General features: G+C 44.8%; 1 protein-coding gene across 1 annotated transcript; it reads left to right on the forward strand.

Annotated features, from left to right (window-relative positions):
- Positions 1 to 7,041: 7,041 nt before the first annotated feature.
- LOC131023106 (uncharacterized) lies at positions 7,042 to 10,557 on the forward strand. Its single transcript, XM_057952650.1, has 2 exons — positions 7,042 to 10,039; positions 10,190 to 10,557. Exons 1-2 carry the CDS (start codon positions 7,042 to 7,044, stop codon positions 10,555 to 10,557), a joined length of 3,366 nt encoding a protein of 1,121 aa, XP_057808633.1.
- The last annotated feature ends 1,540 nt before the right edge of the window (positions 10,558 to 12,097 follow it).

A 12,097-nucleotide genomic window follows, 5' to 3' on the forward strand; every position in this document is an offset into this window, starting at 1 on the left:
TCCAACAAACCAACAACATAGGTAGAATCGGCTTCAACCTAAAGGCGCAACCAGCCACGATCGTGGGCAATAACAATGGCAGTGATAACGGCTAGTAACTCGACTTCAAAAGCAAAGCCAAAACCGCCTTTGATATGGAAACAACCCTTAACATCATCTGAGTTGTCTCTGAAGACCCCGCCAGCCGAGATCAAGTCGGGCGAACCCGAAGCCGACCCATCAACCGAAGGCCACCATTTCACATAAATATAAGATGAAGGGGGCACCGCACAAGTTTTAACTCCAAGATTACGAAGCGTAACATAGAGGGTGTTTGCTTGAGCTTATAAGCTCTTTAAAACATCTTATAAGTTGTTTAGGAGCTTATAAATTCATTTAAAGTGTTTGGCAAAATAAGCTCCTAAAGAACTTATAAGCTGTAAAATTAAGCTTTAAGAGCTTATAAGCTCCCCAAAAAATAAGTTTATCTACCCCAACTTATTTTCTCATTTTCTTATAAACAACACTCATTTTACAAAAATAACTCAACTATGATTTTTTATTTTCATTATATATCATTCTAATTTTATATTTTTTCGATTTTCTCTCTCTAACAAAAAATTTCATCTCTAACTAAAAATTCTCTTTCTAGCTTATAAGCTCAATTATCCAAAAACTTTGACAAATTACAAGATCTTAAGAAACTACATTTTATAATCTCTTGAAACATCTTATAAGCTTCAAGAGCTTATAAGCTCTTTAAAATAAGCTTAACCAAACACCCTCATAATCTCCCCAAACGTTGGACATAAACCCCAAATTAATGTCGGTTCCATCCAACTCCTTGAAAGTGACTTTGAGAAATTGAATAATACACATGGGATTGAAGGCACCATCATCAAAGATAGCATCATTGCGAGAAGTCCAAATTCACCAAAGAATACTAATAATATCGATTTTCAGAGGCTAAGCAGCAGCGTGCTGAAATTCAGGGTCCAGGCCTAAACTAAGAAATCAAGAATGTCTCCACAATCCAAAACATAAAGCTTGTCAAACCAACCAAGAAAAATCGACCAAGCTTGCCGCATCACGAGGACAGTTCCAGAAGATGTGGGAAATGGTCTCATCGGCCCCAAAACAAATAACACAACAATTAGGCGCAATGGGGCCGCGACGAATAAGACTATCCAAAGTAGGAAACCGTGAATGCAAAATACGCTAGCAAATCAGGGAGCGTCGCACCGCAATAGCAGGATCCCAAATCCAAGTCCCCTAACTAACTTTAGGGAATTTATGGCATTTATTGGCAAAGGCAAGTACAGAGGTAACATTGCCTCGGAGAGACGCTTTCCAACACCTCGTATCGGAATTAGAATTCATAGGGAGAAGGAGAATATCACACATGACGTCAGGAAAACTCATGGCGAAATCAATCGAGAAATGCCATTTTATCTCAAAATAATAATCTGCAATAGACTGTTTAAGATAATCTCGGACGCAATGCAGAACAGCCAGTTTGTCACAGATTTTGTACCCCAACCAATCGTCAGTCCACAAGAGATTACTACGACCATCCCAACCATCGAGTAGGAATTCTCCACAAGCTCATTAATCTCATGCTTTAAACCAATCCAAACGGAGGAATTAACCACAGAGCGCTTAGCGTAGCCATGATTAGTGAGATAACGCGAAGGAAGCACTTGATAAGCAAAAAGCTGCGCCTTAACAAGATTCCAAGCCATCTTCATAAGGTAACTTTTATTCATAATAGAAAAAGAGCGAATAGCTAAACCTTCTTCCTCCTTTGCGGCGCAACAACGATTCCAGTTAACAGAGCGAGAAGGCCTCTTCTCAATATTACTCGTCCAAATGAAGTTCTTACATTTATGATCAAGATCATAGAGGAGATATTTTGGCCAACGATAGACCATTATCGAATGAATAATAGAACATTGAATCACCGACTTGACAAGACAAAGCTTGCCAGCCATAGAAAGATGTCTCCCCACCCAGCGAAAAAATTTCTGCACAATTCGATCCTTAATGCTCATAAAATACGAAGCCCTCGGGCAACCCATAAAAAGAGGAGCACCAAGGTAGGTAATCGGGGTGGGTGGCACCCAACGTGCAACCCAAACATATTGTAATACTCCGGTGCATAGGCGTAGAGACACCATCAGCAAAGTAGATACATGACTTCTCCAAACTGCCCACTTACCCCGAGAGGTTAGCATAATAATCCAGAATATGCTTGATTTTCTTCGCATTCCTCAAAGAAGACTAAAGAAAAGAAGAATGTCATCCGTATAAAATAAATGCGTCGGGAAAGCCACGGAACGACCAAAACTTATAGGAATCAATCTCTAAACCGCCACACAATTGTGAATAAGGTGACTCAGCATATCTTCGGCGATGCCAAAGAGAATATGAGAAAGGGGATCACCTTGCCGCACACCTCTAGTGCACACAAAATAACCGTTAAAGCGACCATTATACAGAATGGAGATACAGGCAGAAGTGAAAATAGAGATCTAAGTAATGAAATTTTCATGAAAACCAACAGCCCGAAGAACCATATAAATAAAATCCCATCTGATAGTAATAGTATCAAAAGCCTTCTTGATGTCAATCTTACAAGCCATATTCAAACTCCGATTGGTATGAGGCATGCAATTAAACCCCTTAGGGCCTAACATAATGCAATTGTGAATAGAGCAATCACTAATGAAACCAAACTGGTTAGGAGTAACCACCTCCAAATCCACACCGCTAAGCCTCCGAGCAAGAATCTTCAAGATAATTTTGAAGAAGAAGTTCGACAAAATGATAGGAAGGAGATCCATGGATTTTGGTGAATGGAGAGATAAGGTGGTTCTTGGAGTGGATGGGGAACTGATTACTAACATCTAACATGACTTCGCCCGATCAAAAAAAAATCCTTGCGATGATTTAATGAGTCTTGATGCCTAGGTTTTCACTTAAGAAAAATGGAAAATAAGAAGATGATTATTTTATTTTTCCATGTGATGTTGATTTAAATAAATATGTATATATATGTATATTTATTTTTATTTCAAAGTATGAAAAGCAAAGTGCATATTTATTTTCAATACGAGTTTGTTTTTAGTTCGGGTTTGAGCGTATGATGAGGAGTGAGGATCCCATCAGCCATCCTACCCCAAACAAGGACAGCGGCGCTGACTTAGCCCTGGAACACACTCGACTCAAGAAGCGTGAATACACCACACGATGTCGAAATAATACAACGGCGACGATTGATGTCGGCGCAGACTAAGAAAGAAGCTGGTTTAAACCCCAAGCCCACTCGGATCGAAAGAGGCAAAGCCATATCATAAAAGATAACGGCGCCGTCGAATGTCTGCGCAGACTAGAGAGGACAGCGCAGCACTAAAGCGACATCCGGAGAAGACCTAGGGAGTGGAAACAACCAGCAGTGAGAGCTGGAAAAGAGCACGTGTTCAACAAAAAGCTGCAAAATAGTTAGAGAGTTTGTTAGTGGAGAGAGAAACGTTCACGTACGCCGCATGTGGAGTACGTGAACGACATGAAAAGCCCCTTTTACCCTTCGCCCTAATGTAATCCTATAAATACGCTTTGTAAACCAATATTTCATATATGCAATTTTACCTTAAGAAATCTCATCTGCAAGTTTTCAAGCAAACTCTCTCTCACACTGCGATACAGGTGATTCCGACGTCCTTTTTCCGACTAGTTTAGATAGGTTTGAACGTTAGACTTCACCAACTGGCGCCGTCTGTGGGAAAACTGGGCTAAGGTGTGAGATTTGAGAGAGTGTCTGAGTGTCCTTGTCCATGTTTGGTTTAGATCTGTTCATCCTGGCGTAAATCAAAGGGAAGAAGGGGGGTTTCGTTACCAAGCCTGCGTTTATGGCTATATTTTTTACCGCGTTTGAGGTTTATACGTAGAAAGGGATGGAATAATCAAGTGATTTGTGCATAAATGTTTAAACATGGCTTATTTTGCGTTTATAATGGATGAAATGTATGTTTGTTGTTTGTATCGGCAATCCACTGGGATTTTCGGGATCTTGGTGGCCTCTGTCACCTTGCATGAATGAAGGGGAAATAGCAGGGGAAGAAGACGGTTTATTCAAATATTTTTTGGGAACTGTGCCATTTTTGAATTTTTCTTTGGGAACTGTGCTATTTTTGAATTTTTGAACTTTTCTATACGTGCTGTGCATTAATGTTACTTGCTTAATTTTGATGCATTCCCGGTGCGATACAGAGAGGTAACTCCCTTTCTATGTTTCCGATGTTTCACTGTTTATTTTGGCTAACCTTTGTGCTTTTCCGAGAGCATTTTCTACCGGAGAGGACCTTCCGTTGCGGAAACGTCCTTTACCTAATTATGAACGACGGGAACTCTGTTTCACCTTTTTTCTGGGTTTATTTCCTAGAAGAGGGGGATGTTCATCTCAGAAAGAACTTTAAAGAGGATTTCTATAAATTCCTTTCTATCTATGGATTTCCGTACATTTAATCGAAAATCGTTCCATGGGCCGAAGTTCGTGGGTTTTTCTGGGGCTTATCTTTTATTATTGGAATACTTATAGGCCCACCTACCGCCGATATAACACAGCGACATCTGCGCAGCCCGCCTGCGCCGGTATACTTCTCCAACCTTGACTCATTATTTCTTATCTTACTTCGATACAGTGAACAGGTACCTCACAATGGCAACTCATCAACACTGCAAGGATCTAAACAAGGCATTTCGAGGCCGCTGTAGGGAACACATCCGCCAAACCTACTGACGACACATCGACTAAGGGAGTCGACTTGACTGGGCTTACTCCGCCGGGTTTCACTATGATCAACAACATGATCCCTGCTTCTGTACAATCTAATATGGGAACAAATATGCCCGCCGTGGCTACTATCACTACAGCACCAGGGCCAACCAATGTCCCTATCAATGACCAAGTTTTGGCTATGCTCAACTATGCGACTATTCGCTCTTTAATGGGTATTACTCAGCCAGCTGCCTCACCAGAGGGAATCATAGCTGCTCAGAAAGCAGCAACCGCGCCTGCGCAGGCAGGGGGAGGAGAGACAGCGATGGCCGCTCAGACAGGAATAGATAGAGGAGAAGAAGGAGGAAAGAACAAGCGGAAGTTTATTACGAACAGTGTCCAGATCGAAGATGTGACTGACTCAACCAGCGGGACCACTCCGCAGCGCAGCTTAGGAGCACACAAGGACAATGACAGGCTGAAGGAAAAAGTATCTTTCCTCCGAGACCAGTTGAAAAGTCTAGAGACAGAACTCAGGGAGCACGATTATAACACAGAGGTGAACAAATTCCCCGACCAACACGGACTGAGACCTGAAGAGCCTCGGAGGGAGCTCCCCAAAAGAAGTCGGCGCAGGCCGAATGATACCATACTCACGAGAGACCGGGAGGGACACCACTCCGACATCCCTATATCAACACCTACTCACAAGAGCCCTTTCTCGAAGGAAATATTGTTGGAACCCCTACCAGCAAATTACCGCCCCATCTCATTGGATTATGATGGCACCACCGATCCGGAGGTGAATATAGCCCGTTTCGAGGGGCTGGCGGCGCTACATCAGTATGGGGAGGGAATCAAATGCAGGATCTTCGCCACGACTCTATCGGGCATGGCCCAGCGATGGTTCCACAATCTGAGAAATAATTCTATATACTCATACGATGATCTTCATCTCATGTTCATGAGACAGTTTGCCAGCGCAAAGCGGGTTGGGAAAACACCAATTTCCTTGATGGACATCAGGCAGGAACCACAAGAAACACTTCGTGAATATGTGGCACGATTCAACACAATCGCGTTAGACATACCAGACGCCGAATCTCAGATTAAGTGGTACGCTTTCGCTAGAGGGTTAAAACAAGGCCCACTCTTTGAGGCACTCCAGATCAAGCCGCCCACCAGTTTCGAAGACATCATGACAATAATATCGGGATACCTCCAACTGGTAAGACGCTAAAATGGCAAGAAAGGCAGAGGCCGATAAGCTCAAACCTAAGAAGCAAGACAGCGCAGACGCTGGAGAAAAATACATCCCGAGGAATCCCTACCGAGGTCTACCTCCCAGAATCCCAACGATGGCCATCGAAGCTGGAACAGGTTCATTAATCACGGCGCAGACAGAGAAGAGGGAAGAGCGCGGGGGTTACCGAGATGATTTGCAAAATTCAACTCAATGGAATCGTCACATAGACGAAATTTTCCATCAGATCAAAGAAGAGAATTATTTCAGAGCTCCAAAAGATTACCAACCCGGAGCCCCAGCCCCAGGCAGGAACAATTTGTTATGTGAATATCACAACCGTTACGGTCATCTCACCCGCGAATGCGGACATTTGAAGCATCAGCTAGAAATTTTGGTCAGGAAGGGGTTCCTGGATCAATACATAGAAAGACCACGAGGCTCATATAGAGAGAACCGTTATGATGAACGTAGGGAGGATGAGCGGCGCCAGCGGGATGACACCCGCCGCGACCATAATGACAGGGAAAGAAGACACAGACATGAGGAGAGAAGGGAAAAAAGAAATCATAGGCGAGACAGCCAGGATAGACACAACCCCGCAAACCACGCCCAGTATGACAGAGAGGTACACATGATTACAAGAGAAAATAATATACCAACATCTAACAGGGCCAAAAAACAATTGGCCCGCACGGTCAGATCTGGATACTATGACAAAGCTGTCACGACAATCAACACCGCGCCCGATGAACCGATAATATCCTTTGGACCAAAGGATGCTAGGTCTCTATTCTATCCTCATGACGACGCCTTGGTATTTTCTGCCAACGTGGCCAACGTATTGGTACACCGCATCTTTGTTGATTCAGGCAGCGCCGTCAACATCTTATATCTAGAGTGCTGGCAGGCAATGGGTTTGGAGGCTAAGCTAGAGCCCGCTGTGGCTCCTCTTTATGGGTTTTCAGGGGAATCAGTCATACCGGTGGGAATAATTGAGTTGCCAATGACGATAGGGTAACCATGGGGAAAAAAGACCCGAATGGTCAAGTTCTTGGTCATCGACGCACCGAAACCCTCTTACAACATGATCTTTGGGAGACCGGCGCTGAACTCTTTTAAAGCAATCATCTCTACTCTTTACTTGAAGATGAAGTTCCCCTTGGAAGGAGGCAAAATTGGTGAAGTGTGGGGAGACCAGGCTGTGTCGAAGAAATGCCATGTACAAGTGTTAACTCAATACTCCGGACAAAAATGGGAAAGGTCAGTACACCAAGTAGAGGCAAGCAAGAAGGGAAAAATTGGAGTGATCACGGCTTCAGAGCCCGAGCGGAGAGAGATCGCAGAGCTGCAAGGGAGAAATGATAAAATACCCCTCGTCACTACCAATGATACGTGCATGGTTATTGAGCTTTTCAAGGATAAGGAGGGATTTACTACCAAAATCGGGGCACATATGGAGCCAGAATTGCAAAGAAAGGTAATAGCTTGCCTGCGCAGAAACGCTGACGTATTCGCGTTCTCTACGGCGGACCTGAAAGGAATCGACAGAGAACTAGCCGAGCATCGTTTGAACGTGGATCCCACGATCAAGCCAGTCAAGCAAAAGACGAGACACTTCGGTACTGAAAAGGATACTGCTATTCGAGAGCAGATACAGGCGTTGTTAGAAGCGGGACATATCATAGAAGTGCAATACCTGGACTGGGTGTCAAACGCTGTTATGGTGGAAAAGAAGGCTAAGACTTGGAGGATGTGTGTGGACTACTGGGACCTCAATGCAGCCTGTCCAAAGGATTGTTACCCATTGCCACGGATTGATCAGTTAGTAGACGCAACGTCAGGATGCGAACTTTTGTCAATGATGGATGCTTACCAAGGATACCATCAGGTTAAGATGTACAGGAACGATGTTATTAAAACAGCATTCGCAGTCTGCGTAGGGATCTTCGCATATGTGAGTATGCCATTTGGACTAAAAAACGCTGGGGCTACTTACCAGAGAATGATGGACAGAATCTTCAAAGATCAATTGAAAGAGAATGTGTCGGTCTATGTAGATGACATGCTGGTACGCAGCACTGAAGCGCGCACACATGCGGACGACTTGGAGGAAATCTTCTCGGTGATACGAAGACATAAGCTCATGCTCAATCCGGCTAAATGTACTTTCAGGGTGCAGTCGGGAAAATTCCTGGGATACAAGGTTACGCGTGAGGGGATAGAAGTAAATGCAGACAAAGTTAGAGCTATTATTGACATGACAGCGCCGCGGAACATCAAAGAGATACAAATACTGAACGGACGAATAACTGCACTAAGTCGGTTCATATCAAGGTCAGCAGAAAGAAGTCTGCCCTTCTTCAAAATTTTGAGAAAGGAAAGTCGATTCGAGTGGAGTAGCGAGTGCCAGCAAGCCTTCGAGGACCTCAAGGAATATCTCAAAGGACTACCCATCTTGACCAAACCGATACCGGGGGAGCCACTATATCTATACACTTCGGTGGGGGTAGAATCTTTGAGCGCTGTGCTAGTACGGGAGGAAGGGGGTACGCAGAAGCCAGTTTATTTCGTGAGCAAAATCATCCAAGGAGCGGAGATCAGATACACCGCAGTGGAGAAAACAGCTTATGCTATCATGATCACGGCAAGAAAGTTGCGCCCATACTTTTTGTCACACAAAGTTATCGTCAGAACAGCGCTGCCTTTTCAACAAATCCTGGGGAGGCCAGACCTCGCAGGAAGAATGGTAAAATGGGCCATTGAGCTGGGCGAATATGACGTGGCGTTCGAACCGCGTACAACCATTAAATCACAGGCCCTAGCTGACTTCATTCAAGAGACCACGAGATGGCCGTTGCGAGGACCATGGACGGCGCAGGTCGACGGTTCCGTCACCAAAGAGGGGTGCGGAGCCGGAATATACATTGAATCGCCAGAGGATGGAACCTACCAGTTTGCGATCAAGTTTGAGGACAAGCTGTCAAATAACGAGGCAGAATATGAGGCAGTGATAAGGGCTGCCCATATCTTGAAGGAGCTCAGAGCAGACACAGCAATAATCAAGACCGATTCGCAACTGGTAGCCCAGCAGTTGAGAGGCGAATGTGAGGTTCGCGATGACAGAATGAGAGCTTATTATGATCGGATGCAGCAACTCAAGGAAAAGTTTGAAGAACTGAAAATAGTACAAGTATCCCGGGAAGAAAATCGAAGGGCTGACTTGCTAGCAAGGATGGCCAGCGCCGTTGAACAATCATGGAATGACGAAATCACACTCTTGTTTGAACCAAAGAAGAGCCCAGGGATTCAAGTCTGCGCCGTCGAAGTGGGGGATGATTGGCGAGCCCCAATTATTCATTTCTTACGTACGGGAGAAAGAATGGAGGGAGACACAGCAAAATACGCTAGATATGAAAATTTTTGTTTGATCAGCAACCAGCTTTATAAGAGATCTTTCACAAACCCATTCCTTAAATGTTTATCATCGGAGGAGGCAGAATTCGCTCTAAAGGAAATCCATCAGGGATGCTGTGGAAACCATGCAGGATACAAAGACCTGACCAGAAAAATCATCAGAGCAGGCTTTTACTGGCCTGGCATCGACAGGGATACCAAAGCTTATGTAAAGAAGTGCGAATCTTGCCAAAGACATGCGCCAAGAATTAACGTCCCGGGGGAAGAAATGGGGGTGATGTACTCGGCATATCCTTTCGACAAATGGGGAATTGATATCGTGGGTCAATTGCCAACGGCGCCGAGAGGAAAATGTTTCTTGATAGTGGCAGTAGACTATTTCTCGAAATGGGTGGAGGCAGAGGCTGTAACAAGGGTGGATGAGGCCACCGTCGAAAAGTTCATCTGGAAAAACATCTGTTGCAGATATGGGGTGCCCAGAGTTCTAATATCAGATAATGGAGCACAGTTCACTAGTCAAAGAATCGAGGATTTTTGTTCAAGGATGGACATCGAGCAGAGATTCGTCTCAGTAGCCCATCTCCAAGCCAATGGTCAAGTCGAGCTGGCTAACCGCACTATCTGTGAGGGAATCAAGAAAAGATTAGAAAGAAGCAGAAGACGATAGGCAGAGGAATTGGACACGGTCCTGTGGGCGCTGCGTACCAGTCCCAAAACAGCCACAGGAGAAGCCCCGTTCACTTTGGTTTATGGCTCAAATGCGGTCATTCCAGCAGAGGTAAGGTTAGAATCACATCGAATTTGTACATATGATCCGGCGCAGAATGAAGAACTGCGCAGGCTTGAGCTGGACCTCATAGATCTAAAGCGAGAAGAAGCCCAGGTCAAGGCTGCCAAGTACAAAAGCATCATTAAAGCAGGGTATGATAAGAAGGTCAAGCAGCGCCGATTCCAGAAGGGCGATCTGGTACTCAAGCGCGCGGATGCTCTGAAAGCTACTGGGAAATTTGAAGCTAACTGGGAAGGACCATATATCATCACCGAAGTCTTAAAAGGCGGAGCCTATCATCTGTCTGATCAAGAGGGGAGAGCTCTCGAGAGGCTGTGGAACATCAATCACCTCAAGAAATTCTATGTGTGAATCTTATTCATGTCCCACCATTATGTAGACCAGATACTCTTTTTCCCCACAGGGGTTTTAATGAGGTCTGGGGCCATGGTCGTCATCAATAAAGATCTATGGTTTTAGGGGAAATTCGCCTCTATATTTTCTTCAACATAATTTACAACACAGGTTAAGAAGACGACGCAAGCATAATTCAAGGCATAAATTGCACAATTCAAGGCATAAACTGCACGACGAGGGCATTAATTGCACAAATTCAAGGCATTAATTGCACAATTCAAGGCATAAACTGCACGACGAGGGCATTAATTGCACAAATTCAAGGCATTAATTGCACAATTCAAGGCATAAATTGCACGACGAGGGCATTAATTGCACGAATTCAAGGCATAAATTGCACAATCCAAGGCATAAACTGCACGACGAGGGCATTAATTGCACAAATTCGAGGCATAAATTGCACGAATTCACGGCACAAATTCGAGGCATTAACTGCAAGACTTAAAAAACGATGGTCCAGGTCCCCAGTCCGCACAGACCGAGATCCCGAGTCTGCGCAGACAAACATTTTGTCCAAAGAATTAGCCAAAATTTCCATGGTTGAACCAAGAGTCCGAACATTCTGACGAGCATGGGGGTGTAGAGCATCAATCAAGATTACGGTCCTAGCTGTCATTCGAAGAGTAATCCGATTCGAGAAATATCATTGCACAATAGCAACAGAGAATTTATAAACAACACACGACACTTACAAAAACAAAACGCGAAATAATGAATGGCTACAAAGAAGAAGAAGATACCAAAAAGAAAAGATTCATACGAAGAGCCAAACAAATTACAAATTACACCAGTTCTCGACAGATGAAAGTCCCATTACAAATATGAAGTTTTCAAAACCAGAAGAGGAAGCGTTCTAGCATCTAAGGGTTGGAAGGTGGAGTTGGGGGTTTCTCCATCTGTATCTCCTCATCCGTGTTGCCACCACTGTCCCCACCGGAAGGTTCGGGCTGCGGAGATTCATGTGCGGAAGAAGCCGGCGCCGCCATGATCACGGGAGCTGGCTCATAGAACACTCCGCCACCGGGGTAGTTACCCCGAACCGATCGGATACGAGAGCGGATCTCGTCCATATAAGGCGTCCTAATAAAGGGCCGAGCAGGCAGAGTAGGCGGAGGGTTAGCACCGCGGCCCATCACAAACAAGTTGATGGCCTTGTCTACAATAGGGAACCACCACTCGGGAGTCGGTGGCGAATCAGCGCGGATACCCAAAATTTTTCCAAGAGCATTGGAATCAATGGCATGCAGCACCGCATCATTTTCGCACAAGGCTCTCTGCTCAAGAGAAGCTTGAGTCAAGTTAAGAGTAATCTGGGTAGACTCCTTGACAAGCCATTTCAACGCTGGGGCAGCAGCAGTCAGCAATTCGGGGGTACAGGTGAATGCGATGATGGTTTCTTGCAACATGATACGCAAGAACGCATGACCCTCCGGGGAAAGAAAATAGCGCAGCCGGTGTTGCTTAATGCCATTCTGGAAAGCCGCGTTTTCCTTCG

The sequence above is a fragment of the Salvia miltiorrhiza genome, chromosome 4 (assembly GCF_028751815.1).
Source record: "Salvia miltiorrhiza cultivar Shanhuang (shh) chromosome 4, IMPLAD_Smil_shh, whole genome shotgun sequence".
Lineage (NCBI taxonomy): Eukaryota > Viridiplantae > Streptophyta > Magnoliopsida > Lamiales > Lamiaceae > Salvia > Salvia miltiorrhiza.

Coding starts and splice junctions, on each gene's coding strand:
- LOC131023106 (XM_057952650.1), top strand. CDS start 7,042: ATGGTCAAGTTCTTGGTCATCGACGCACCGAAACCCTCTTACAACATG. Junction 10,040..10,189: donor GCTGGCTAACCGCACTATCT/GTGAGGGAATCA, acceptor CGGTCATTCCAG/CAGAGGTAAGGTTAGAATCA.